The sequence below is a fragment of the Rhinoderma darwinii genome, chromosome 9 (assembly GCF_050947455.1).
Source record: "Rhinoderma darwinii isolate aRhiDar2 chromosome 9, aRhiDar2.hap1, whole genome shotgun sequence".
Taxonomy (NCBI): Eukaryota; Metazoa; Chordata; class Amphibia; order Anura; family Rhinodermatidae; genus Rhinoderma; species Rhinoderma darwinii.
Window position 1 is genome coordinate 74,256,905 of NC_134695.1, and position 27,008 is coordinate 74,283,912.

At 48.3% G+C, this 27,008-nt stretch overlaps 1 protein-coding gene across 2 annotated transcripts; it reads left to right on the forward strand.

Annotated features, from left to right (window-relative positions):
* Nucleotides 1–5,184: 5,184 nt before the first annotated feature.
* On the forward strand, nucleotides 5,185–23,868 carry TMEM41B (transmembrane protein 41B). Of its 2 annotated transcripts, none has more exons than XM_075838171.1 (7): nucleotides 5,185–5,514; nucleotides 15,147–15,264; nucleotides 15,401–15,529; nucleotides 16,131–16,224; nucleotides 16,587–16,691; nucleotides 17,319–17,457; nucleotides 19,627–19,945. In XM_075838171.1, the coding sequence occupies exons 1-7, from the start codon at nucleotides 5,430–5,432 to the stop codon at nucleotides 19,686–19,688; spliced, it is 732 nt and encodes a 243-aa protein (XP_075694286.1). In that variant the 5' UTR covers nucleotides 5,185–5,429; the 3' UTR covers nucleotides 19,689–19,945. The 2 variants fall into 2 exon arrangements, with proteins under 2 accessions (XP_075694286.1, XP_075694284.1); XM_075838169.1 differs by lacking the exon at nucleotides 19,627–19,945 and adding an exon at nucleotides 20,114–23,868 and having other exon boundaries at nucleotides 5,200–5,514.
* Nucleotides 23,869–27,008: the final 3,140 nt, after the last annotated feature.

The window sequence follows — 27,008 nt, forward strand, 5'->3', positions numbered from 1 at the left end:
CTACTGAACATTATAATTATTATTGGTGTGGTAATCCCTACAGTAGGAAAAAGAGTGAAGGAAAGTGAAGTAGTTGCCCTTAGCAACCAAGTCCTGGCACAACATTGATCTAAATCCTCCTTGGAAACGTTGCTATGGGCAACTGCCTGATCGACTGCAAGAGGCCAGAACAAGGTGAATGCAGGCGACAAGTTTCTACCAAAAAAAAACCACCTGCAGGATACAGAGCATGCTGGGAGTTGTAGTTGTAAACAGAGATCTGAATATGCAAATGAGACGACTGATATGTAAATCAGACAATCCCAGGACACCAAAAGTCACAGGCGCAGCGTTGTCACGGGTGATAATCCCCGGGGTTATTATATATATACATATTATACACGTCGTAGAGGATGACCCCCGCCGCATCTGGCGGACTGGATCTCAAGGACGGCCACGTAATAATCAGTAAGACCGGCGGTTCGCCATGGTGGCTGTAATAGATGAGGACTCATGTGCCGATCAGGGTCTGCGGAAAGCTGAGTGACTGCTCCTATGGACGCTGTAATGGCGGTTATTAGTGGACATCGCCGGTCACTTTATGCTCTTTCATTTGCTTCCTCTGTGCGGCGGCGTCTTTGTGACATCTCCCACCTGTGGTATTTTTAGTGCCGGGCTATAAATATCTGCGGCGGTGATTGTGATCTGACTAACCGGGTGTAGTATCATCCCCCGCTCCGTGATGACGGGGAGAAGTGATGAACCTGTCCCTGACCCGCCTACACCTGTCCCTGACCCGCCTACACCTGTCCCTGACCCGCCTACACCTGTCCCTGACCCGCCTACACCTGTCCCTGACCCGCCTACTCCTGTCCCTGACCCGCCTACACCTGTTTCTGACCCCCACACCTATCCCTGACCCCCCTACACATATCCCTGACTCTCCCACAGACACTTCCACAACCCCACACATACATCCATGACCCCACAAAAGTATGTCCCCGACACCCCCGCATGTCAATAAGTATATGAAGCATAGAAATAACAAGAGCAGGGAGCGCTCCGGGTACATTACTGTGTATAGAAGAACTGACAGCGCCGCACAGAGAACCGCAAATAAAATCAATCTTCTTAAAGTGCAGCTAAACGTTTGACAAACTTCTGATGTGTCATGGAGACCTGTCAGCAGTTTGGATTGGTGGAGGTCCGATCACTGAGACCCCCACCGATCGCTGGAACGAAGCAGCTGAGGGTCTCGTGTGAGCTCCGCCGCTTCATGTCTGTTCGGCTTTTTCCTGACAGACGATTGAGGTCCCACAGATGCTCAGTTGGGTTCAGGTCCGGTGAATTAGGGGCCGGGGAAGTACTTGGAGGTCTTGGTCAGGGTCTTCCTGTCGGACATTTCTAGCCGTGTGACGTGTCGCATTGTCTTGCTGGAAGATTCCACCTGCCGCAGGGAAGACAGTCAGCATGTAGGGGGGACGTGATCTGCAGTGATTGATTTATACCCAGGTCAGTTCAGAGCCGTCCACATGGATGAGGGGCCCAGAGAATGCCATGATATAATCCCCCGACCATAACGCTCCCGCCACCGGCTCGTGTCCTTCCTGCAATGGCTGCCGGGGGTTTTCTCTGATGTTTCTCGCCTGACGCGCCGACGTCCATCCGTTCCATGAAGCAGAAAACGTGACTCATCGGAGAAGACGACCCTTCACCAATCATCAGGGGTCCAATTCCAATACTGCCGCGCAAATTGAAGCAGTTTTTTCCGCTGCACCTTTGTTACATAGGAGCGGTGACCGTCCGTCGGCTCCGGACCCCCATACGCAGTCGGTTCGCTGTTGTATTAGACACACGTCCGGTCGCCCCCTGGTTGATTTTCACGGTGAGCTGCTCCATGTAGCGTGTCGTTCGCCCCTCGCGCACCTTCATAGCCGACGTTCACCTCTCACATCAATGGCACGTGGTGCTCCGCAGTTTCCACCTGTTATTCCTAATGGCGCCATTTGTCCACTCACGATACACTGTCACCACAGCAGCACGCGAACCGTTCACAAACTGCGCTGTGAGAAATACCGCCACCCTGGCCCGAAAGCCGATAATCCGCCCCAACTCTGATAAATCGCCCGTTACCCATGACAACGAGTGATCTGTGATCAGACAGCCGACCGCACCCCTTATATACCCACCGGCCCCCGACACATCACTTCATGGGCTTCGCGCTGCCGACGTGGAAAGTAGGAGGTGGTCATAATGACGGGACTCCACTGTGTATATTGTAGTGATTTTTACCTTCTTATCTCCCCATAGGATGAATGGATCGTTGCGTTGGGGTGGAGCGGCCATCTTTCTGCAGGAGCAAGTTTAATATTGTCACGTTTAGAGTTTAGTCGCAGTTAGTTTGCACACGTTATATATATTGATGCGTCCCGCGGGTCATTGAACACGAGCGTTGTTCGGTCTGAATGTTGCGCCATTGATTATTCCTAATTTCTGTCGTTACTGAACATTTTGTGGATTTTTGGTGACATTTTAGTGACTGGAGATGAATGACTCATACGGTGCGCGTGCGCGGCCCGAGAACAGGGGGAGGGGCTGAATTTATCACCATCTTATAATTCACTTATAGAATCCATGATATCAAACATTTTGCTTTTTTTCCAGCAATTTCATCCTTGTTTATTGGGTTTCGTTTTTGCCGTTCACTGTGGGGTGTCAAGGACATGATAACGTTACGCTTTATTTTTGAAAACTTTTTCAGCTTTTATGAACCATTTTTAGTCCTCACCATGCGATCGCTCATATACGACACTACAATAACGTGTCGCAGTGTAAGATTTCCAGGCAGTCTATTAGACTAAGCGCTTGTGACGTAATATGGCGCGGGGGGAGGGGGTTAAAGGCGGGTTGTTATGTTCTGAAGTGTCGGTCCTCCCTGTAAGGCTGGGTCACAAGCGTACATGTGAACGTCCGTAATATTATGGGATGTGTTCCAGGGAAATAATTGAATGACATATGACAGCGCCTCAGAAAAACTGATGACCTACTGATCACGTATAGATCACATATAGATGCATCCGTATTTTAATCACTCTCCATAGACCTTAATGGGCGTTTTCCTTTTAAAAAACGGATGAGACTTTTATCCAAAAAAGAAAACGCATAAAACAACTAAACCAACTTCTCTGCCGGGAATGGGGGACGACTCGCCAGTCCCCGATCGCAGCCGGTCGTCCTCGCTGAAAGACGTTTATGGGAAATCCTGAAGTCCAGAGGTTTTACCTGCACGGAGGATGAGGCCACATGGGACGGCCCTGACGCAGCTGACAACCGATCCGCCACCCGGTTCAGTGCAACTGTCATATTGCTGGTTAATGGCACGCGGCTATTCATTTATACGCCATTTACGACCGCACGATTTTGCAATTAAACAGACATTTTACTGAGCAGTTTCACAGCCGCGCCAAACAGGGTGTATAACGGCCGGCAGGTTCTTACCGATACATTGTAATGAATTAGGGTATGATCACACGGCCGTAAACGCCCCGGAAAACAGCTAAAAATATGGAGGCTGAACGCCTCCAAACATCTTCCCAGTGATTTCAATGGGAAAAATGGCTTTTCGTTCCCACGGGGTGTTTTTTAACGCGGCCTTTTGTTAAGACGCCGCATAAAAAAAAACACCCTGTAAAAAAGAAGCGCGTGTCACTTCTTGAGCAGTTTTTCATTGTCTCAATAGAAAAACAGCTAAAAAAAACGCATCAAAAAACGCCTGATTCATAAATAACGAATCAGACACTTTCCCTTGAAAACCGCTCCGTATTTTACGGCCGTTACATTTTCTAAAACAAAATAAAATCCATGATGGATTCCCTTATGACCGTGGCCTAAGGGTATGTGCACACACACTAATTACGTCCGAAATTGACGGACGTATTTCGGCCGCAAGTCCCGGACCGAACACAGTGCAGGGAGCCGGGCTCCTAGCATCATAGTTATGTACGATGCTAGGAGTCCCTGCCTCGCTGCAGGACAACTGTCCCGTACTGTAAACATGATTATACTACGGGACAGTTGTCCTGCAGCAAGGCAGGGACTCCTAGCGTCGTACATAAGTATGATGCTAGGAGCCCGGCTCCCTGCAGTGTGTTCGGTCCGGGACTTGCGGCCGAAATACGTCCGTCAATTACGGACGTAATTAGTGTGTGTGCACATACCCTAACGTGTTTTGCTCACAAAGGAGACAAACCCCCAGCTGTGAGAACTAGTTGGCAGGACAGGTTTTCAACTTCTGGGTGTAAACAATATATTTCCAATCACTGACAGCAAGCAGAGAGCTTGAATATGGGGAAGAATTTAAACTCAAAAGTCTATTAGAAAGTTGTAGAACTTCACTTTTCCAATAATAAATCTATACATAGGATGGCGCGGGTGCCGCTCTTCATTGGCGTTGTGAAGTTTATACGGCCCTGTTCATAGAGTTTTTTGCAGGCAGATTCTGAGCTGCCTGCACTCCGTTTGTCGCCATTAAGCGCCGTGGGCAAAAACCCTGCAAAAAACACTTTCTCTTCCTCCCATTGATGTCAATTGGAGGTCAGAGACGTAAATGCCCGAAGATAGGGCGTCGCTTTTTCCCGCGAGACTTTTTTTCCACTCGCGGGAAAAGAACGCCTCCGCCTCCCATTGGAATCAATGGGAGGCATTTTCGGACGCTTTTTGGCACGTTTTCCCGCATAAAAAACTCTGTGTGAACTGGCAGATGGAATAACCACGAGCGTTTTTTGCCGAAAACGCGTAAAAAATTAATGGGGTTTTTGAGGCGGAAAAAAAAACGCCTCCACCTGCCAATGAAAATACACGCCTCTTGTTGCCCGCCAGCATCCTGGGAGTTGTAGTCTGAACCGCCAGGGGCCATGCAGACCAGGGTCATAGAGAGCCAAAGAGCTGTGAGCCCCATAACCTGAGGGTGGGGGGCTATATGCATCATCATACGGACATAAACAGCGGCCACCTTTACACCCAGTCAGCAGCTTCAGTTTATGTTGCAGCGACTCCGCACCGTCCTTACAAGTCCTCCCCATTCTAGTTTGGGGGTGCAATGATGAAAGCTAGACCCTGAGTGGCTGCTACATGTGACCGCCACGCCTCCTGGCCCGCCCCCTGCCTGCCTGTATGGGGCCCTGCTCTCCACATGGCACAAGGTGACTCACACTGACTGTACCATCGAGAACCGAGCCGAGAGACAGAGCGACTGAATCACCATAGAGGAGAGGCGTGGCCGTGAACAGAACGTCGACGTCAGGATTCTCTGCGCTGCCATGGAGATCTCTACGCATGCGTGTTACCTGCGTTCGGCTCTGTAAGGTCCAGCGGAGGCGGAAGTGGCGGCTGACAGATCGCTGAGACTTTGCCGGGTTCTGAGAGTTGAACGGGGCGGCTGATCTATTGTCATGGCCAAACTTCGAACCATAGGAGCCGCCACGACGGTAGAGCAGAGATCGGACAGCAGCCGAGAGGAGGAGAAACTGATCCAAGGTGAGACATGTCCTCCCCTGCGATGTATAACCCCTGACTGTGACGTCACAGCCCTCCTTTCTATTGATAACTCTCACCACCTCTTATAATGTTCATCTCAATGACGTCAGACGTGTCCTGTAATAACCCCGTGATATTAGACACCTTTTCTCAAAGAGTTTTTCACAAAGTGGTGACATTTACCCCACTGAACCCGAGGATAAGGGGCTGCCGAGGTGATCTGGTGCTGCTGCCCCTCCCAAGGTGTTTCCTGCAGACCACCCGCCTGCCCCAACTACAACAGAGCTCCGCGGGGTGTTCAAGGCTCTCCCTGAGGTTGGGGGGTCCTCTCACTGGGGGGGTCTCTGCTAGGGATGTCACGATTTCAGAATTTGGACTTCGATACCGATACTTTGCCAACAGTAATACTAAAACAAAGTTCTTCCATTTTCTGATGTGAGGCGCGATGATGATGATGATGATGATGAATTTTGAACCTCCAGGTGCCTCACATTAATAATAATTAACCCCATGATGTTCCTCAGTCATAATGGACAACAGTGGGTTAACGTGAGGCACATGGAGGTTCAGAATTCATCATCCCACCTCGCGCCTCACATTAATAACTGAAAGAAAGGAGTTTTTATTATATTACAGCGTAAACATCATAAATGTCGCTGTAAATCTCCGCTGTCTGCCCATATATGGTATGTCCCTCCATCGCGTCACAGGGGTTCCCCTTCTCGTTTACCCCTTGCATGCTGCGGTGGTGATCAGCTGTGATCGCAGCATTCAGGGGAATAGCGGCGGAGATGAGAGGTTTCTCTGATCTTCGCCATTAGAGCGGGGCTGCGGCTGTAATACCGTGTTTCCCCGATAGTAAGACACCCCCGATTGTAAGACGTATCGGGGGTTTCAGGGGGGTCGGCTAATATAAGCCGTACCCCGAAAGTAAGACATATGTCTTACTTTCGGGGAAACACGGGGGTATTGCCGCCTCCTGCCCACTTCCGCGCCGCCCCCCTCTCCATACGTCACCGTGCCGTCCCCTGCACTTGTCAATGCCGCCTCCTGCTTAAAATACGGTAATGCACACAGTATTAACTCCTTAACGCCGAAGGACGGATATATCCGCCCTCAGCAGCTGCTAGTTCGCGCAGGAGGACGGATATATCCGTCCTGTGATGGTGCGGGTACTGAGACTGTACCCACGCGATCAGCGGCAGGAGCACGGCTGTTATACACAGCCTGGCTCCTGCTGCAACTGCCGGAATCGAAGCGCGCGCCGATTCCGGCAGTTTAACCCATTAAATGCCGCTGTCAATAGTGACAGCGGCATTTAATGTGTTTGACAGAGGGGGGAGCTCCCTCTGTCACCCGATCGGCGCCCCCGCAAACAAATCGCGGGTCGCCGTCTAGTTTCCATGACAGCCGGGGGTCTAACAAAGACCCCCAGGTCTGCCTTCAGCATCTGCCTGTTAGGCGATGCCAGAGGCATGACCTAACAGGTTGCCTGTCAGTTTTACACTGACAGGCAATAATGCTTCGGTATACTAAGTATACCAAAGCATTATATATGCGATCGGCACATCGCATAGTGAAGTCCCCTGGTGGGACTAAAAAAAAAAATGTAAAACAGTTAAATAAAGTTTGTGAAAAAAAATAAATAAATAATTCGACAATTTTTTTCCAATATAAGACATACCCCGAAAGTAAGACATAGTGGGGCTTTTGGGGATAAAAAGAAAGTAAGACACTGTCTTACTTTCGGGGAAACACGGTACAACCATTAACCCGCTGCTGACCATGAGAGCGCGCGCGGTCAGTATGAGGTGATGCGGCCGGCGCTGAAGACAGAACATGGGGGTGTTTTTGCAGTGCGTCTGCCATGTTCTGTGTTCAGCGCCGGCCGCATCATATCATTATGACCGCGCGCACGTCAGGACTCAGGAGCGCGGCAAAGACTATCACACGGCCGCAGCCCCCGCCCTCATACATTCATGTGTCACACGGCCGCAGCCCCCGCTCTCATACATTCATGTTACACGGCCGCAGCCCCCGCCCTCATACATTCATGTTACACGGCCGCAGCCCCCGCCCTCATACATTCATGTTACACGGCCGCAGCCCCCGCTCTCATACATTCATGTTACACGGCCGCAGCCCCCGCCCTCATACATTCATGTTACACGGCCGCAGCCCCCGCCCTCATACATTCATGTTACACGGCCGCAGCCCCCGCCCTCATACATTCATGTTACACGGCCGCAGCCCCCGCTCTCATACATTCATGTTACACGGCCGCAGCCCCCGCCCTCATACATTCATGTTACACGGCCGCAGCCCCCGCTCTCATACATTCATGTTACACGGCCGCAGCCCCCGCTCTCATACATTCATGTGTCACACGGCCGCAGCCCCCGCTCTCATACATTCATGTTACACGGCCGCAGCCCCCGCTCTCATACATTCATGTGTCACACGGCCGCAGCCCCCGCTCTCATACATTCATGTTACACGGCCGCAGCCCCCGCTCTCATACATTCATGTGTCACACGGCCGCAGCCCCCGCCCTCATACATTCATGTTACACGGCCGCAGCCCCCGCTCTCATACATTCATGTGTCACACGGCCACAGCCCCCGCTCTCATACATTCATGTGTCACACGGCCACAGCCCCCGCCCTCATACATTCATGTGTCACACGGCCGCAGCCCCCGCTCTCATACATTCATGTGTCACACGGCCGCAGCCCCCGCTCTCATACATTCATGTGTCACACGGCCGCAGCCCCCGCTCTCATACATTCATGTGTCACACGGCCGCAGCCCCCGCTCTCATACATTCATGTTACACGGCCGCAGCCCCCGCTCTCATACATTCATGTGTCACACGGCCGCAGCCCCCGCTCTCATACATTCATGTGTCACACGGCCGCAGCCCCCGCTCCCATACATTCATGTTACACGGCCGCAGCCCCCGCTCTCATACATTCATGTGTTACACGGCCGCAGCCCCCGCTCTCATACATTCATGTTACGCGGCCGCAGCCCCCGCTCTCATACATTCATGTTACACGGCCGCAGCCCCCGCTCTCATACATTCATGTGTTACACGGCCGCAGCCCCCGCTCTCATACATTCATGTGTTACACGGCCGCAGCCCCTGCCCTCATACATTCATGTGTTACACGGCCGCAGCCCCCGCTCTCATACATTCATGTGTCACACGGCCGCAGCCCCCGCTCTCATACATTCATGCGTCACACGGCCGCAGCCCACGCTCTCATACATTCATGTGTCACACGGCCGCAGCCCCCGCTCTCATACATTCATGTGTCACACGGCCGCAGCCCCCGCTCTCATACATTCATGTGTCACACGGCCGCAGCCCCCGCTCTCATACATTCATGTGTTACACGGCCGCAGCCCCCGCTCTCATACATTCATGTGTCACACGGCCGCAGCCCCCGCTCTCATACATTCATGTGTTACAATACTGCGGCCGCACAGCTTAATATCGAAATACAAGAAATAACGGTATTGAACAGTTCGAGGGTGCACGGTATCGAAATTTCGATGCACCATGCAACCCTAGTCACTGGTGGCTGGTCCCCCTTCTGGGGTGTCTCGGGTGTGGCTGGTCCCCCCTCTGCTGTGGCCGCTCCCCCCTGTGGGGTGTCTCGGGGGTGCTGCCGCTCCCCCCTGTGGGGTGTCTCGGGGGTGCTGCCGCTCCCCCCTGTGCCGTGGCTGGTGGGGTGCCCGTCCCCCCCCCCTCTGCTGGCTGTGGCTGGTGTCCCCCTTCTGGGGTGGCTTTACCGTCACAATGCCTTGTAGTTTTCTGCTAGGACTGATCATATATTGTCGGGGTCTCTGCTCACCCCGACAATACCCGGTTATAACTTTGCTCTCCTAATTATATGGAATGACCCCCCCCCCCCCCCGGCCTCCAAATAACGGCTCATCTTGTGGTATTTCGGGCAGAGGCGCCGGTGTCCCCCCACGGTTGTGAAGTGGCGGCCGTCCTGTGGTGGTCGGGGTCATCCGTTTCCTGTGTGACCTTAGTCCTGACACCAAAAACATTTGCAGTCATGTGATCACATTCTATTCCCCGAAATCCTGCTGAACCCGATCCTGGATTCCTGTAATAATCTGTATAATTATCCAGACACCGAGACATGGGGTGACTCAGCCGCCCACAAGTAGTCACTCAGGTCAAGGGTCAAACTGAGGTAAAAGGTCACTGCGGGGGACGCAACTGATGTTATGGCGGAAACTGAGACTCACGCGGCATGTGCTGAGAATTGTTACTAGTCACTTCAGGCTGGGGAGAGGATGACTGTAGGACAGGCGAATACAATCTATTGTTCTCTGTTATCAGACATGTCAGGCGGGGAGAGGATGACTGTAGGACAGGTGAATACAATCTATTGTTCTCTGTTATCAGACATGTCAGGCTGGGAGAGGATGACTGTAGGACAGGTGAATACAATCTATTGTTCTCTGTTATCAGACATGTCAGGCTGGGGGAGGATGACTGTAGGACAGGTGAATACAATCTATTGTTCTCTGTTATCAGACATGTTAGGCTGGGGAGAAGATGACTGTAGGACAGGAGAATACAATCTATTGTTCTCTGGTATCAGACATGTCAGGCTGGGAGAAGATGACTGTAGGACAGGAGAATACAATCTATTGTTCTCTGCTATCAGACATGTCAGGCTGGGGAGAGGATGACTGTAGGACAGGTGAATACAATCTATTGTTCTCTGTTATCAGACATGTCAGGCTGGGGGAGGATGACTGTAGGACAGGTGAATACAATCTATTGTTCTCTGTTATCAGACATGTTAGGCTGGGGAGAAGATGACTGTAGGACAGGAGAATACAATCTATTGTTCTCTGGTATCAGACATGTCAGGCTGGGGAGAGGATGACTGTAGGACAGGTGAATACAATCTATTGTTCTCTGGTATCAGGCATGTCAAGCTGTGAGAGGATGACTGTAGGACAGGTGAATACAATCTATTGTTCTCTGTTATCAGACATGTCAGGCGGGGAGAGGATGACTGTAGGACAGGTGAATACAATCTATTGCTCTCTGTTATCAGACATGTCAGGCTGGGGGAGGATGACTGTAGGACAGGTGAATACAATCTATTGCTCTCTGTTATCAGACATGTCAGGCTGAGGGGGGGAGGATGACTGTAGGACAGGTGAATACAATCTATTGTTCTCTGGTATAATACTATTGCACTATTATAAGCTGTGGCCCTTTACGGGTCAGTTCACACATGAGGTGAGGAATTTTATTCCGCAGGATGTCCATTGTATTTGCGTAATCGCTGCTTATTTATTTCGGGTTTTCCCCCCCGTTGAATTCAATGGGGAGGTAAAACCCGCAACAAGTAGCAGTTATTGCGGTGGGTTGGCAGCGATTCCGCCACAAACACAACTCAGAAAAAAACGCTTCATCCTTTTGTGACCGCTGCTGCAGCCAATCACAGGCTGAACGTCCTCCCAGGAGGCCGGCCTGGTGGATAAGTTCTTCAGTTTTTCGCAGCGGACAATCCTGCGAAAAACTGCTCCACAGTTTGGTGCGTTTTTTTTCCCGGAATTCCCTGCGGCGCACAGGGCGGATTTGTTGCGTGCTTTTATGCAGTGTATCCGCCCCGTGTGAGCTCCGCCTACAGGTTCCACGAGCCCCGACGCTGCAACGCCTCGCCTGTGTTTGTATTCTCCGATCTCGCCGCTCTTGAGGCTGGGGATTTCGTAAGCGTTTTCTCTGTTATTGTTTCTCCGTCGTCGGTTTCACATTATTTCATCAGCATCAAAATAAACCGGAAGAGATTAAAGGCTATATTGATTTTTGTTTTTAATTAAAAATGTCTGTGTGATTGATGCAACTTACAAAATACTTATTAAAAACGATTTTTACTTTTTGAGATGCAGCTGATTTGTATCCAGTATATAGAGCAGCTGTATCTTGTGCTAAAACCTGTATCCGTCAGGTCAGCGGGACTGACGGGTTCAGTGACAGCGGGTAACTTAGATGTGATCGATAACAGGTGGATCCTGCAGGTCAGAGACACAGGACCCGCTAACAATGAACCCGTCAGTGCGCTGACCTGACGGATACAGGTTTTAGCGCAAGGTACAGCTACTCTATATACTGGATACAAAGCAGCTGCATCTCAAAAAGTAAAAATCATTTTTAATAAGTATTTTGAAATTTGCATCAAACGCACTGATGTTCGTTTTTTTTAAAATAAAAATATCAACGGTGTACAGCTGCTCAGATCTATGGCCGATGACGCCGTCTGTTCGTGAGCGGAACGCCATAACCGCAACTACGTGGTCTGATTACTATATTAGAGCTGCTGTCATTGCTGTACTATTATATATAGATGTAAGGACTGGAGGATATAATAGTACAGCAGTGATATAAGAGGAGCGGCAGATATCAGTCACATATATAGATGTAAGGACAGGAGGATATAATAGTACAGCAGTGATATAAGAGGAGCGGCTGATATCAGTCACATATATAGATGTAAGGTCTGGAGGATATAATAGTACAGCAGTGATATAAGAGGAGCGGCTGATATCAGTCACATATATAGATGTAAGGACTGGAGGATATAATAGTACAGCAGTGATAGAGGAGCGGCTGATATCAGTCACATATATAGATGTAAGGACTGGAGGATATAATAGCACAGCAGTGATATAAGAGGAGCGGCTGATATCAGTCACATATATAGATGTAAGGACTGGAGGATATAATAGTACAGCAGTGATATAAGAGGAGCGGCTGATATCAGTCACATATATAGATGTAAGGACTGGAGGATATAATAATACAGCAGTGATATAAGAGAAGCGGCTGATATCCGTCACATATATAGATGTAAGGACTGGAGGATATAATAGTACAGCAGTGATATAAGAAGAGCGGCTGATATCAGGCACATATATAGATGTAAGGACTGGAGGATATAATAGTACAGCAGTGATATAGGAGGAGCGGCTGATATCAGTCACATATATAGATGTAAGGACTGGAGGATATAATAGTACAGCAGTGATATAAGAGGAGCGGCTGATATCAGTCACATATATAGATGTAAGGACTGGAGGATATAATAGTACAGCAGTGATATAAGAGGAGCGGCTGATATCAGTCACATATATAGATGTAAGGACTGGAGGATATAATAGTACAGCAGTGATAGAGGAGCGGCTGATATCAGTCACATATATAGATGTAAGGACTGGAGGATATAATAATACAGCAGTGATATAAGAGAAGCGGCTGATATCCGTCACATATATAGATGTAAGGAGTGGAGGATATAATAGTACAGCAGTGATATAAGAGGAGCGGCTGATATCAGGCACATATATAGATGTAAGGACTGGAGGATATAATAGTACAGCAGTGATATAGTAGGAGCGGCTGATATCAGTCACATATATAGATGTAAGGACTGGAGGATATAATAGTACAGCAGTGATATAAGAGGAGCGGCTGATATCAGTCACATGTATAGATGTAAGGACTGGAGGATATAATAGTACAGCAGTGATATAAGAGGAGCGGCTGATATCCGTCACATATATATATAGATGTAAGGACTGGAGGATATAATAGTACAGCAGTGTTATAAGAGGAGCGGCTGATATCAGGCACATATATAGATGTAAGGACTGGAGGATATAATAGTACAGCAGTGATATAAGAGGAGCGGCAGATATCAGTCACATATATAGATGTAAGGACTGGAGTATATAATAGTACAGCAGTGTTATAAGAGGAGCGGCTGATATCAGTCTTATATATAGGTGTAAGGACAGGAGGATATATGTGACTGATATCAGCCGCTCCTCTTATATCACTGCTGTACTATTATACCCTCCAGTCCTTACATCTATATATGTGACTGATATCAGCCGCTCCTCTTATATCACTGCTGTACTATTATATCCTCCAGTCCTTACATCTATATATGTGACTGATATCAGCCACTCCTCCTATAACACTGCTGTACTATTATATCCTCCAGTCCTTACATCTATATATGTGACTGATATCTGCCGCTCCTCTTATATCACTGCTGTACTATTATACCCTCCAGTCCTTACATCTATATATGTGACTGATATCAGCCGCTCCTCTTATAACACTGCTGTACTATTATACCCTCCAGTCCTTACATCTATATATGTGACTGATATCAGCCGCTCCTCTTATAACACTGCTGTACTATTATACCCTCCAGTCCTTACATCTATATATGTGACTGATATCAGCCGCTCCTCTTATATCACTGCTGTACTATTATATCCTCCAGTCCTTACATCTATATATGTGACTGATATCAGCCGCTCCTCTTATAACACTGCTGTACTATTATACCCTCCAGTCCTTACATCTATATATGTGACTGATATCAGCCGCTCCTCTTATATCACTGCTGTACTATTATACCCTCCAGTCCTTACATCTATATATGTGACTGATATCAGCCGCTCCTCTTATATCACTGCTGTACTATTATATCCTCCAGTCCTTACATCTATATATGTGACTGATATCAGCCGCTTCTCTTATATCACTGCTGTACTATTATATCCTCCAGTCCTTACATCTATATATGTGACTGATATCAGCCGCTCCTCTTATATCACTGCTGTACTATTATATCCTCCAGTCCTTACATCTATATATGTGACTGATATCAGCCGCTTCTCTTATATCACTGCTGTACTATTATATCCTCCAGTCCTTACATCTATATATGTGACTGATATCAGCCGCTCCTCTTATATCACTGCTGTACTATTATATCCTCCAGTCCTTACATCTATATATGTGACTGATATCAGCCGCTCCTCCTATAACACTGCTGTACTATTATATCCTCCAGTCCTTACATCTATATATGTGACTGATATCAGCCGCTCCTCTTATATCACTGCTGTACTATTATATCCTCCAGTCCTCACATCTATATATGTGACTGATATCAGCCGCTCCTCTTATATCACTGCTGTACTATTATATCCTCCAGTCCTTACATCTATATATGTGACTGATCTCAGCCGCTCCTATTATATCACTGCTGTACTATTATATCCTCCAGTCCTTACATCTATATATGTGACTGATATCAGCCGCTCCTCTTATATCACTGCTGTACTATTATATCCTCCAGTCCTTACATCTATATATGTGACTGATATCAGCCACTCCTCTTATATCACTTCTGTACTATTATATCCTCCAGTCCTTACATCTATATATGTGACTGATATCAGCCGCTCCTCTTATATCACTGCTGTACTATTATATCCTCCAGTCCTTACATCTATATATGTGACTGATATCAGCCGCTCCTCTTATATCACTGCTGTACTATTATATCCTCCAGTCCTTACATCTATATATGTGACTGATATCAGCCGCTCCTCTTATATCACTGCTGTACTATTATAAGCTTTGGCTGGAAAGAGTGTCCCTTTAAGTTCACTTTCTGACTCCTGAGCTCCCCCATCCTCCGCTCTTCTGTCTAGTGATAGATAAATGTCTGGGTCACAAGAGCTTGCACTCGTGACTGGAGAGAATAAATGTGGGTTTCCGTCTGTTGCAGGGAAGGCGCTCTCAGAAGGAGGTTCTGCCCGGACGTCGCTCCTCATCCTGGTGTCCATATTCCTCTCCGCTGCCTTTGTCATGTTCCTGGTCTACAAGCATTTTCCACAGCTGAGCGAGTAAGTGTCCCCCGTCCCCCCCCCCCCTGTAGTCCTTCAATGGAATCGTCGTGCCGCAGGAAACTGCGCCAAATGTAAAAAAGCCGCGTCACGTTTACTGCTGCGGATAACGTATATATTTCTTTTTTCTGCGCAGTGAGGAGAGAGAGAAGATCAAGATTCCTCGAGATATGGACGACGCCAAGGCGCTGGGGGAGGTGCTATCCAAATACAAGGACGCCTTCTACGTGGAGGTGTTAGTGGCGTACTTCACCACCTACATCTTGTATCCTTCATGAGCCGACCGTCCTCTTCACATCTCAAAGATCAAACATCGAAGCCCCCGGCAGGTGTCAGTCTTCACTGTAGTTCTAGCCTGCTGTTCATGAACCAGGAAGCTCAGCATGAACATGGCTGCTTGTTCCTCACCAGTAGGGCGGTGCTGTAGAGCATGGAATTGTAGGGGGATGCACAGAATTCTATAAGAATCCAAGATCTAGAATAAACCCTGGGATTATCAGTAACGATGCTGCATCTGATCTGTGGGGTCCTGGGGAATCTCATGAAGACGACCCCTGTCCATATCCCCCATTACACGGGGAGAACGGAGAGTCGCTCTGGCACACGAGCCCTCCATGTGATACTACATTCCCCCTACAGTGGCGGCTGTGGGGGAGAAGTTTGGCTGGCGGCCGGTGTCAGGAGTGAGATGAGACAACCCCATTATAAAATCCGGTACCTGATACTGTAACCCCCGAGGTTCGTACATGAGGCGGACGGCTCGTTCATATAATAATACAGGTGGACCCCTCATATCCCCTATAAATGCCTCTCGTGACTCCTCCACCCGCGTCACATGACTATGATCCTTAATGAAGACCGTGCAGTCTGCAGACGTTCGCCATCCCCGGCTCCATATTTCTGAGCATTCTCTCGGGATTCCTCTACCCGTTCCCTCTGGCCCTGTTTCTTGTGTGTTTGGTGAGTATATAGAGGGGGAGGGGTATATATATATACACACGCATGATACTTGTAAAAGGTGTTGATTTCATGTCGCAAGTCTACATATAATGCTGAGTTTGTTTTTAAATAGTTATACTGAGTAACCTCGTATACTCCAGTCACATCCACTGCTGCATCCACAATCCAGTCACATCCACTGCTGCATCCACAATTCTACTGATATGTCATGTTTTATACTCCATTCACATCCACTGCTGCATCCACAATCCAGTCACATCCACTGCTGCATCCACAATTCTTCTGTTACGTCTTCTATATATTGTGTGGGAGTCTTCCTGAGTAGGGGGCCTTCACTTTACCTCTTCCCTCCCTGTCTCCAGTGCTCCGGTCTGGGGGCCTCGTTCTGCTACTTGTTGTCTTACCTCGTTGGACGTCCGGTGGTTTACAAGTATCTGACGGAGAAGGTGGTGAAATGGTCGCAGCAGGTAAACGTCGCACGACTGTAGCACTGGGCGTTGATTCTTCACTCCGGGACTTGATCAGATTAAAACTCCTTTAGTCTGGCACCTTTTACTGCAGAAATCCTGATAATCCGCCATGAGACAACAACAAAAAAAAGTCCTGGGCCAGATAAACCCAGTAATCAGTTACGACCCCTGCAGCTGTGTGACCGGCACTAGATCAGGACGGGTATTCAGCCCCTGTAAACAAGTGTTCCTATTCACTGACTGCAGAGATCTTGACAATCCCTTTAGCGCTGAGAATTCTGACATCCTGAGATATTTCTCTTATAGGAAAACATAGCGGTTGTGATGTCACGATATTCCCGCGGCTCGTGGGCTACAAAAAGTTGCCATAGAGAAACTGGTACTGACCCTCCCCCAGCATCAGACATTTCCACGTTGCCTGAGGCCATTAAAACCAACAACGCACCGTGTTCTGACCGCCCGTCGTATAAACCTGGCGCTCGCCGGTGATTCTCAGTGATCGTTCTAGTGACCCCTCCCACATAATCCTCCCCAGACAAATCCCGTATTCTGTAACGTCATCTCCACTCTTCACCGCAGAGATGTTTGTTCAGTTCTGTCACTTACCGCGTTTTCCGTCTCCAGGTAGAACGTCACCGCGACCATCTCATCAACTACATCATCTTCCTGCGGATAACGCCGTTCCTGCCAAACTGGTTCATCAACATCACGTCTCCCGTCATCAACGTCCCCCTCAAAGTGTTCTTCCTGGGAACTTTTCTAGGTGAGAGCCATTCAGTTATAGAAATAGAGCGCCATCCAATGGAGAGGAAGAGGAATGACTGGAGAACCACGTACGTCACACCAGATCACAGCCTGTATTTTACTCCAGAGCTGCAATCACTATTCTACTGGTGCAGTAAAATACAGGATGTAACTCAGGATAAGTAATGTATGTACACAGTGACTCCACCAGCAGAATAGTGAGTGCAGCTCTGGAGTATAATACAGGATGTAACTCAGGATCAGTACAGGATAAGTAATGTAATGTATGTACACAGTGACTCCACCAGCAGAATAGTGAGTGCAGCTCTGGAGTATAATACAGGATGTAACTCAGGATCAGTACAGTATAAGTAATGTATGTACACAGTGACTCCACCAGCAGAATAGTGAGTGCAGCTCTGGAGTATAATACAGGATATAGCTCAGGATCAGTACAGGATATGTAATGTATGTACATAGTGACACCAGCAGAATAGTGAGTGCAGCTCTGGAGTATAATACAGGATGTAACTCAGGATCAGTACAGGATAAGTAATGTAATGTATGTACACAGTGACTCCACCAGCAGAATAGTGAGTGCAGCTCTGGAGTATAATACAGGATGTAACGCAGGATCAGTACAGGATAGGTAATGTAATGTATGTACACAGCGACTCCACAGCAGAATAGTGAGTGCAGCTCTGGAGTATAATACAGGATATAACTCAGGATCAGTACAGGATAAGTAATGTAATGTATGTACACAGCGACTCCACAGCAGAATAGTGAGTGCAGCTCTGGAGTATAATACAGGATATAACTCAGGATTAGTACAGGATAAGTAATGTAATGTATGTACATAGTGACTCCACCAGCAGAATAGTGAGTGCAGCTCTGGAGTATAATATAGGATATAACTCAGGATCAGTACAGGATAAGTAATGTAATGTATGTACAGTGACTCCACCAGCAGAATAGTGAGTGCAGCTCTGGAGTATAATACAGGATATAACTCAGGATCAGTACAGGATAAGTAATGTAATGTATGTACACAGTGACTCCACCAGCAGAATAGTGAGTGCAGCTCTGGAGTATAATACAGGATGTAACTCCGGATCAGTACAGGATAAGTAATGTCATGTATGTACACAGTGACTCCACCAGCAGAATAGTGAGTGCAGCTCTGGAGTATAATACAGGATGTAACTCAGGATCAGTACAGGATAAGTAATGTAATGTATGTACACAGTGACTCCACCAGCAGAATAGTGAGTGCAGCTCTGGAGTATAATACAGGATGTAACTCAGGATCAGTACAGGATAAGTAATGTAATATATGTACACAGTGACTCCACTAGCAGAATAGTGAGTGCAGCTCTGGAGTATAATACAGGATGTAACTCAGGATCAGTACAGGATAAGTAATGTAATGTATGTACACAGTGACTCCACCAGCAGAATAGTGAGTGCAGCTCTGGAGTGTAATACAGGATATAACTCAGGATCAGTACAGGATAAGTAATGTAATGTATGTACACAGTGACTCCACCAGCAGAATAGTGAGTGCAGCTCTGGAGTATAATACAGGCTGTAACTCAGGATCAGTACAGGATAAGTAATGTAATGTATGTACACAGTGACTCCACCAGCAGAATAGTGAGCGCAGCTCTGGAGTATAATACAGAATGTAACTCAGGATCAGTACAGGATAAGTTATGTAATGTATGTACACAGTGACTCCACCAGCAGAATAGTGAGTGCAGCTCTGGAGTATAATACAGGATATAACTCAGGATCAGTACAGGATAAGTAATGTAATGTATGTACACAGTGACTCCACCAGCAGAATAGTGAGTGCAGCTCTGGAGTATAATACAGGATATAACTCAGGATCAGTACAGGATAAGTAATGTAATGTATGTACACAGTGACTCCACCAGCAGAATAGGGAGTGCAGCTCTGGAGTATAATACAGGATATAACTCATGATCAATAAAATATATATATATATATACACACTGATTCTATATGTGAACTATATAATGGCGTTTGGTGGAAACTGATGTTCTTCTAAACCTTAGGCCTTATTCACTCAGCGCAGATTGCATGCATTTTTCAAGCCATATCCAGAATTAGAAGAAGTATATAAGGGAAGGCGTTATAAGTTTGCTCTCCTGAATCTGTTTAGGTTCTGTTCCTGGGTTTGGCTTAAAATACATTCTAAAACTGCATCAAATCTGCACTGTGTGAACAAGGCCTTTTAGAGTTGGTTGTCGCATAAGATCTTCTGCGAGGATTTCGGGGGCGATGATGATTGTTTTATTAAGAAAGGAGAAGAATCTTTTCCATGATAATGAATCTCTTCTGATCATTGACGGCGCTCTTGATTGGCTGCGGTCATCCTGTCGCCTGGGTAACGTCTGAGCTCATCCCATCCACTTGAGTTCTATTCATAGATGAATTATCCAGCAGAACGTTCTGAAGATCGAGCCGGTCCGATCAGAGGTCGTGGCGGAAATCGACCAGAAGCGGAAAGATCGGAAATACGATAATAATAATAATAATTGTGATATAAACCCAATCGGTTCTGATGATTGTCTGCTCCGCGGTAAATGATTGTATGTCTCACCGGTCCGATGTGCTGTAATCTTAAGCTCCGCCTCTTTATGTTTCAGGGGTGGCTCCACCATCTTTTGTCGCCATTAAAGCCGGCACGACGCTCTACCAGCTCACCACAGCGGGGGAGGCGGTGTCCTGGAACTCTGTCATCGTCCTCATGGTCCTCGCCGTCCTCTCCATCCTGCCCGCCATTTTTCAAAATAAACTGAAAAAGAAATTTGAGTGACTTCTCTGCCAATTCGCCAACCGCCGTCACCGGGCGCCATCACCGGGCGCCATCACCGGGCGCTCCTACCAGACTGGAGACAAAACGTATTTAATTTTATGGATTTAAAGACTTCTGGAGCTTTATAGTAAATGGAGTTCTTTTTATTTAAACCTTTTTTTTAAATATATTTTTTCTCCTCCCTTCATGTCTGGCGCAGCGGGGGGGGGAGGGGAGTGAAATATCAGCAATTTTCGGATTTTAAGACGACTGAAGTGTTAATATTTGATTATATTTACGCAGCGGGGGCTAAACTCCGACTCGCTCACCCGTAACACGGAGGCTGCGACGCGGGCAGAGGGAAAACCTGCCGCTGAAAGGAAGATCCTGCGCTACCACCCTTACCCATCCTCCGCACCATGCTGCCTCGTGTAGGGGGTGTGTATATATTTTTTAACGCTGCAGTTTCGGCACGGACCATGAGCCTGGGACTGGACGATGCTGCTGAGGGACTGATGGATTGAACGTTGATTGTTAGCTCTGCAGCCTAATACCATATATTATAATGTTCCCATCCCCCACCTGTGCTCACATCTTACCCAGCACTGGGTACCAGTGGCCATCTTTTCTTCAGGCAGGAGGTTCTGTGGATCGGATGGTTACAAGGCCAGGAGTAGGTGCCCTCGTGTGGTCGCCCTTCGGCCCGTTACCCGGCAACAGCCCAAACCTGTACAATACAAAGGAAATAATAATGATGGCGTCTTGGATTCCTCGCCGGGTGCACGGGCGATGGACCTGCGATTATGTAACAAGTTTTATGTTTTAGAGGGTGATCGCCCCCCGTAGGAATGATTAGGGTGACATGGAGTTGGGCAGCAATAATGTCCCAGAGATGGAAGGAGTTTTAGGTGGCAATAATCTACAAAGGGACCCTGAAGGTTGGGACTGTACGAGAGGGCGCCATTACACCCCGACTCCTCACATCCTGGTCTGTCACCCCTCCCCCGCTGTTCTCCAGACCCCGGATTGCACACTGGCGCCCTCTAGTTAGTTTTATGTGAATACATTGTTTGGCGACGGGTTCCCCGTATTCGGTACATATCATATATGTGTAGTCACTGCCAGGTTTGTGTATTATTCCCTGTGAATGTGAGGCCGGAGTTCCCCCGTATCCGGCCCAGTTTTGTATTGATTCATCAGTGTTCACGCTTATAATGCTGGGGGAGGGGCTCTTTACTAAACGCCGCCGCCCCTTTATTCTGGAAATCCTCAGTCTCCGTACTTTTGTGTCGTCGGCAGCGCCTGTTTAACCGGAGAGAAGCGCTGCCAACAAGTGGCCATTTTTTTTGGGCTGCATAAAAGATCAGACCGGCTCGCCAATGAGCGTTTGTTGGATCCTGGGCTGATCGCTGCCCTGTCCATATGAACACTCGTGCGCGGCATCAATTGTGATTATTTTACTTTTCTGAGGTTCGATATTTCCCATCATGCACCGTCTACGCCGGGAGGTCACTCGCGTCATGGGAAATATCCACTCGTGTTTGACCTTTTCCGATGATCTTCATGTCTGGCCGCCTAGAGAAGTTTTATGTAACTATAGAGTCCTCTCTGTATAAGTGAAAATTCCACAACTTTCTAATAGACTTTATATTTATGTTTTGCAGCATTTTCAATGTAGGTGTTTGCTGTCAGTGAATGAGAACACTGGTTTACATTCAGCGACTGCAAGACCTAGATAATTCTGCTCTCCGATGAGAAGTGGAGACCGTGCTCTGTGGGCTAAACACATCAGCAGCTGCGCAAATCTCTGGTATTTTGTTACAGTGTATTAGTCTGGAGTGCGGCTGTTTACCTAAGGCCTCATGCACGCGGCCGTGCCCGTAATAGCGGCCTGCGATGGCAGGTACGGCTGCGGGACGCATTTTCGGGCCGTGCTCCCATACAAAGTACGGCCCGTAAAATCCGAAAAGTAGGACATGCTCCATAATTCCCGGCACGGTTCTACGGCACGGACGCCCTTCCGTAACGATACGGAAAGGTGTCCGCGGCCAATCGAACCGGGCGTGTCCGTATTGCGGTCTGCAATTACGGAGTGTGCATGGGGCCTTACAGAGGATTGTCCAGACTGATACATTGTCTCCACTTCTCAGCTGTGAGCAGGACTAGGTGTTCAGGGTTTGCTGCCTCTGAATGTAAACAAGAGAGTTCTCATTCACTGACAGCAAAGATCTTCTAAATGGTGAAATATAAAGTATATTCGGAAGCTGCGGAACTTTACAATTCTAGAGATGAAGCTTTATATCAACCAGTAATCCCCCTGAGGGTAGCGGACAGTTTTGTATTTGGACTGCTGCTAACCACGCCGGATCTCCCTTTTTTGTGGAAATCCAATGTTGTTCTCAGTGCGGCGTTGTCTAATAAAAGGTGTCAGTGGGGGCGGGGCTTAACAGTCGCTGCGCCAAATTTACTGCCTTCTGTCATTTTTGGACTCCTAATACAGACCTCTATGTAAGGCCTCATTTACACGAGCGTGTGCGTTTTGCGCACGCCAAAAAACGCAGCGTTTGGCGTGCGCTAAAGGCACTTGACAGCTCCGTGTGTCATCCGTGTATGATGCGCGGCTGCGTGATTTTCGCGCAGCCGCCATCATAGAGATGAGGCTAGTCTACGTCAGTCACTGTCCATGGTGCTGAAAGAGCTAACTGATCGGCAGTAACTCTTGATCAGTTAACTCTTTCAGCACCCTCGACAGTGCATTCCGATCACCATATCGAGTAACCTGTTTAAAAAAAAAAGAGGTTCGTACTTACCGAGAACTTCCCGGCCGTTGCCTTGGTGACGCGTCCTTGGTGACGCGCCTCTCTTGACATCTGGCCCCACCTCCCTGGATGACGCGGCAGTCCATGTGATCGCTGCAGCCTGTGCTTGGCTTGTGATTGGCTGCAGCTGTCACTTGGACTGAATTGTCATGCCGGGAGTTATCGGTAAGTCAGAACTTTTTTTTTGGATGTTTGTAAACAGAAAAGCACGTGGTCCTTTTCTGTTTACATTCAGTTTGACAGCTCTTGCGCGAATCACGCAGTTCGCACGGAAGTGCTTCTGTGCGACTTTCGTGGTTTTCACGCACCCATTGACTGGGTGCGTGATGCGCGAAAAACGCAGAATTTTAGAACATGTCGTGAGTTTTTTTTCAGCGCACTCACGCTGAGCAAAACTCACGGAGTGTCTGCATGCCCCCATAGACTTGTATAGGTCCGTGCGAACCGCGTGAAAAGCACGCGAGTCGCATGGACGTATATCACGTTCGTGTAAATGAGGCCTAAAAGTGAGGACGTGTCTAATATGCAGCAAGCCGCGCCAAATACATAGTGTGCGCCATTTTGTTTAATTCTCCCGTGGCGGAGGGTTGATGATGTTGAATTTTTATATTTGATGGAAGCCCAAGATTTCTTCTCAATATCAGAAAAGGAAATGAGAAACGTGATGTGAACCTGAGTCCGCAGCAGGGAGCGCGGGAGGTGTCGCCAGACGCGGATCTGTATCTTATTTCCGTATGTAATATTTAATAAATTGTTTACATTAAATTAAAAAAAATTATAAAAATGCCTTAAAGGGCCGGTGTCCAGTCTTCTGTAAATAAAACATCGTATAATGATTAGTTCTACAACTTTCTAATAGACGGTATTAGTTTCGCACCATTTAATAGATCTCTGCTTGCTGCTAAGTGAATAGAAATATTCTTGATCGGGTCCAGAGGCTGTAAACCTTTTCTGACCTAATGCTTCTCACAGCTGAGGGTTTGTTACAATCGTATCCGATCTAGACAATCCTCTGTTAGCAAAATTGTCATGACTTATTTTACCTGCACCGATACATTGTAACAAACTATCAGGGCAGGAGAGAGATATTACCTTCACTAATACATTGAAACATTTTCATTGTGTGAGCAGGACTAAGTTAGGAGGGGATTTCAGACACTGTAAAGAAAAGTTTCCATTCACTTACAGCGAGTAGAGATCTTAAAAATTTTGAGAAATTGAAACGAATAAAGGGGGAATTTATAAAACATTTAACGCCAATGGGTGTGGCTGCGCAAAAGGGGGAGGGCCCCGGCCAAACCAATTTACAGCTGGAATTATGGCGCAAGTCTCCTCGCAGCAGCTGTAGGTTTCACTTTCTGGCGCACGGACGGTCGGAGATGTTTATAGTTTATTAAGCGACTCGAAAGTCTAGATAAATTAGGCGCATCTTACGCCAGCCATCTTTATATCAAAACTGGCGAACGAAACGTACTAGAAAGTTGCAGAACTTCTCGGGGTTCGTGGGGTGCAGGAGCAGCTGCAAAAGAGAAACCCCGGAGTCAAGAGTAAGAAATCGTCCGCGTCACTGCCCTGGATCCTCCTCAAGGCAACGGAGGAATCGTTTTCTTACACCAAAATCAGTGGCGCTAGTAACGGGGGGGCGGGGCTGTGACAACTGCTCAAAGAAGATGAATTGTCACCAACAGATCAAAGTATATAATCAGGCTGATCGCTGTATAAGGCGAACGCCACGTCCAGATTTGCGGTCTGAGAATCCGCGCCGTACTACGATCAAACCTTCATGTTTCAAGATTTTCCACGCAGAAATTAACTTGCGGAACGAGATTTTAAATCCACAGCGTCAATTTCTGCTGCAGCTTTCCACTCCGGATTTTATGCCTTTCAATGTAGAGGAGTGAAATCTGCAGCCGGATTCGCACCAGATTTGCGTCGTGTTTTTCCGCCCCACGTGGCCCTGGCGCAGGTGATGTCATTTTATTTAGCTGAACGCCAGATGCCCGAATGTCCTGAGTTTGTAGCCGTGCCGGAGCCTTATAAGGGGGCGGCACAAACATCCAACAATTATTCCGTATAGATTGTCGCCAGCGAACACGGTCGGATCTTCTAATAATAACATATATTTCACCTTACCGCGTGATGTAACAAGATGCAACGCCAGACAAGACACTAAACTGCCAGCTGTGCACACGTTCTCCCCCACTCAGTACCACTCCACCTGCGCAATCGTCAAATTCACACTTGCCTGCGAGATGCCGAGTGATTGCGTAAGTCCTCACACGTGCTGAAGAATGAACCGCTTACCAAATTACCATTATGACGTATCAAGTGTCGCTCGTTTGTACGTTTTATTACAGCCAAAAATGGCAGCACTTGCGACAAATTTGTACTATGTCCGCCAGCGCTTTATAAAGGGTCTGCGGGGGAGGGACTTGTAGAATGATTACCGGACCCTCCTCTGCAGTTGTGTCGTTTTTCAATCTTTGACATATGAGGTCGTATTCTCATAGCCACGTCCTGCGCCGTACAGAGAAGCCGTCCCCTCCCCCACCATGTGACGAACGTTACGACAAGTATTATATCTCGGAGGGGTGTAGCTGGGGGGTGCTGGGTGGTATAGGGGGTGCCGCCGATAGCTGGGAGACAGTCCAGTAACGATGCCCGTGCACATTAATAGCTAAACCTGATTATTTTTGGGGGGGCGACCGGGTGACTATGTAAAATGGATGGGGGTCTCCCAACTAGAGGAGTCTGTCAGCGGCTTATTCCCCTCTCCCCCTTACAATAAACATAAGGCGGGCCGTGCGGGGGTTTGGGGGGGATAGCTGCTTGTTCGGCCCACACTTATCTGTAGTGTTGGGGCTTCGGGTGACAGGAGGCGCAGCGCCAGCTCTGCTATACCGAATAAATATATAAATATAAACACGCGTACCCAGGAGCGGAACTACAATTCATAGGGCCCTATAGCAAAATGAGACGGGCCCCACCACCTAGTGGACAGCAGCGTTAGTAGCAGTAATTGCAGGTATGGACAATAACGCCAAATATCAGAGAACCGCGCAGCAGGAAAGACGAAACACCAACGCTTCATTCTCCACAGAAAGGAACTTACACCTGAGGGGCCCCCGCAACCCATGGGCCCCAAAGCAGCTGCTATGTCTATAACTACACCCCCCCCCCCAAATAGCTGCAGAGCAGTCTGGGGTGGGGGTCTTATAGAGAGATGGGGCAGTCTGTGGTGGGGGGTCTTGTAGAGAGATGGGGCAGTCTGGGGTGGGGGTCTTATAGAGAGATGGGGCAGTCTGGGGTGGGGTTCTTGTAGAGAGATGGGGCAGTCTGGGTGGGGGTCTTATAGAGAGATGGGGCAGTCTGGGTGGGGGTCTTGTAGAGAGATGGAGCAGTCTGGGGTGGGGGTCTTGTAGAGAGATGGGGCAGTCTGGGTGGGGGTCTTATAGAGAGATGGGGCAGTCTGGGGTGGGGGTCTTGTAGAGAGATGGGGCAGTCTGGGTGGGGGTCTTATAGAGAGATGGGGCAGTCTGGTGTGGGGGTCTTATAGAGAGATGGGGCAGTCTGGTGTGGGGGTCTTATAGAGAGATGGGGCAGGGTGGGGGTCTTGTAGAGAGGTGGGGCAGTCTGGGGTGGGGGTCTTGTAGAGAGATGGGGCAGTCTGGGGTGGGGGGTCTTGTAGAGAGATGGGGCAGTCTGGGGTGGGGGTCTTATAGAGAGATGGGGCAGTCTGGTGTGGGGGTCTTGTAAAGAGATTGGGCAGGGTGGGGGGTCACTGGGGTCTTATAGAGAGGTGGGGGGGTCACTCTGGGGTGGGGTCTTATAGAGATTGGGCAGTCTGGGGTGGGGGTCTTGTAGAGAGATGGAGCAGTCTGGGGTGGGGGTCTTGTAGAGAGATGGGGCAGTCTGGGGTGGGGGTGG

What these genes read in the sequence shown, in the direction of transcription:
- TMEM41B (XM_075838169.1), top strand. Translation starts at nt 5,430, where the DNA reads ATGGCCAAACTTCGAACCATAGGAGCCGCCACGACGGTAGAGCAGAGA. An exon ending in CCCTGTTTCTTGTGTGTTTG is followed by an intron (nt 16,225 to 16,586) that starts GTGAGTATATAG and finishes CCCTGTCTCCAG; the next exon opens with TGCTCCGGTCTGGGGGCCTC. An exon ending in TGGTGAAATGGTCGCAGCAG is followed by an intron (nt 16,692 to 17,318) that starts GTAAACGTCGCA and finishes TTCCGTCTCCAG; the next exon opens with GTAGAACGTCACCGCGACCA.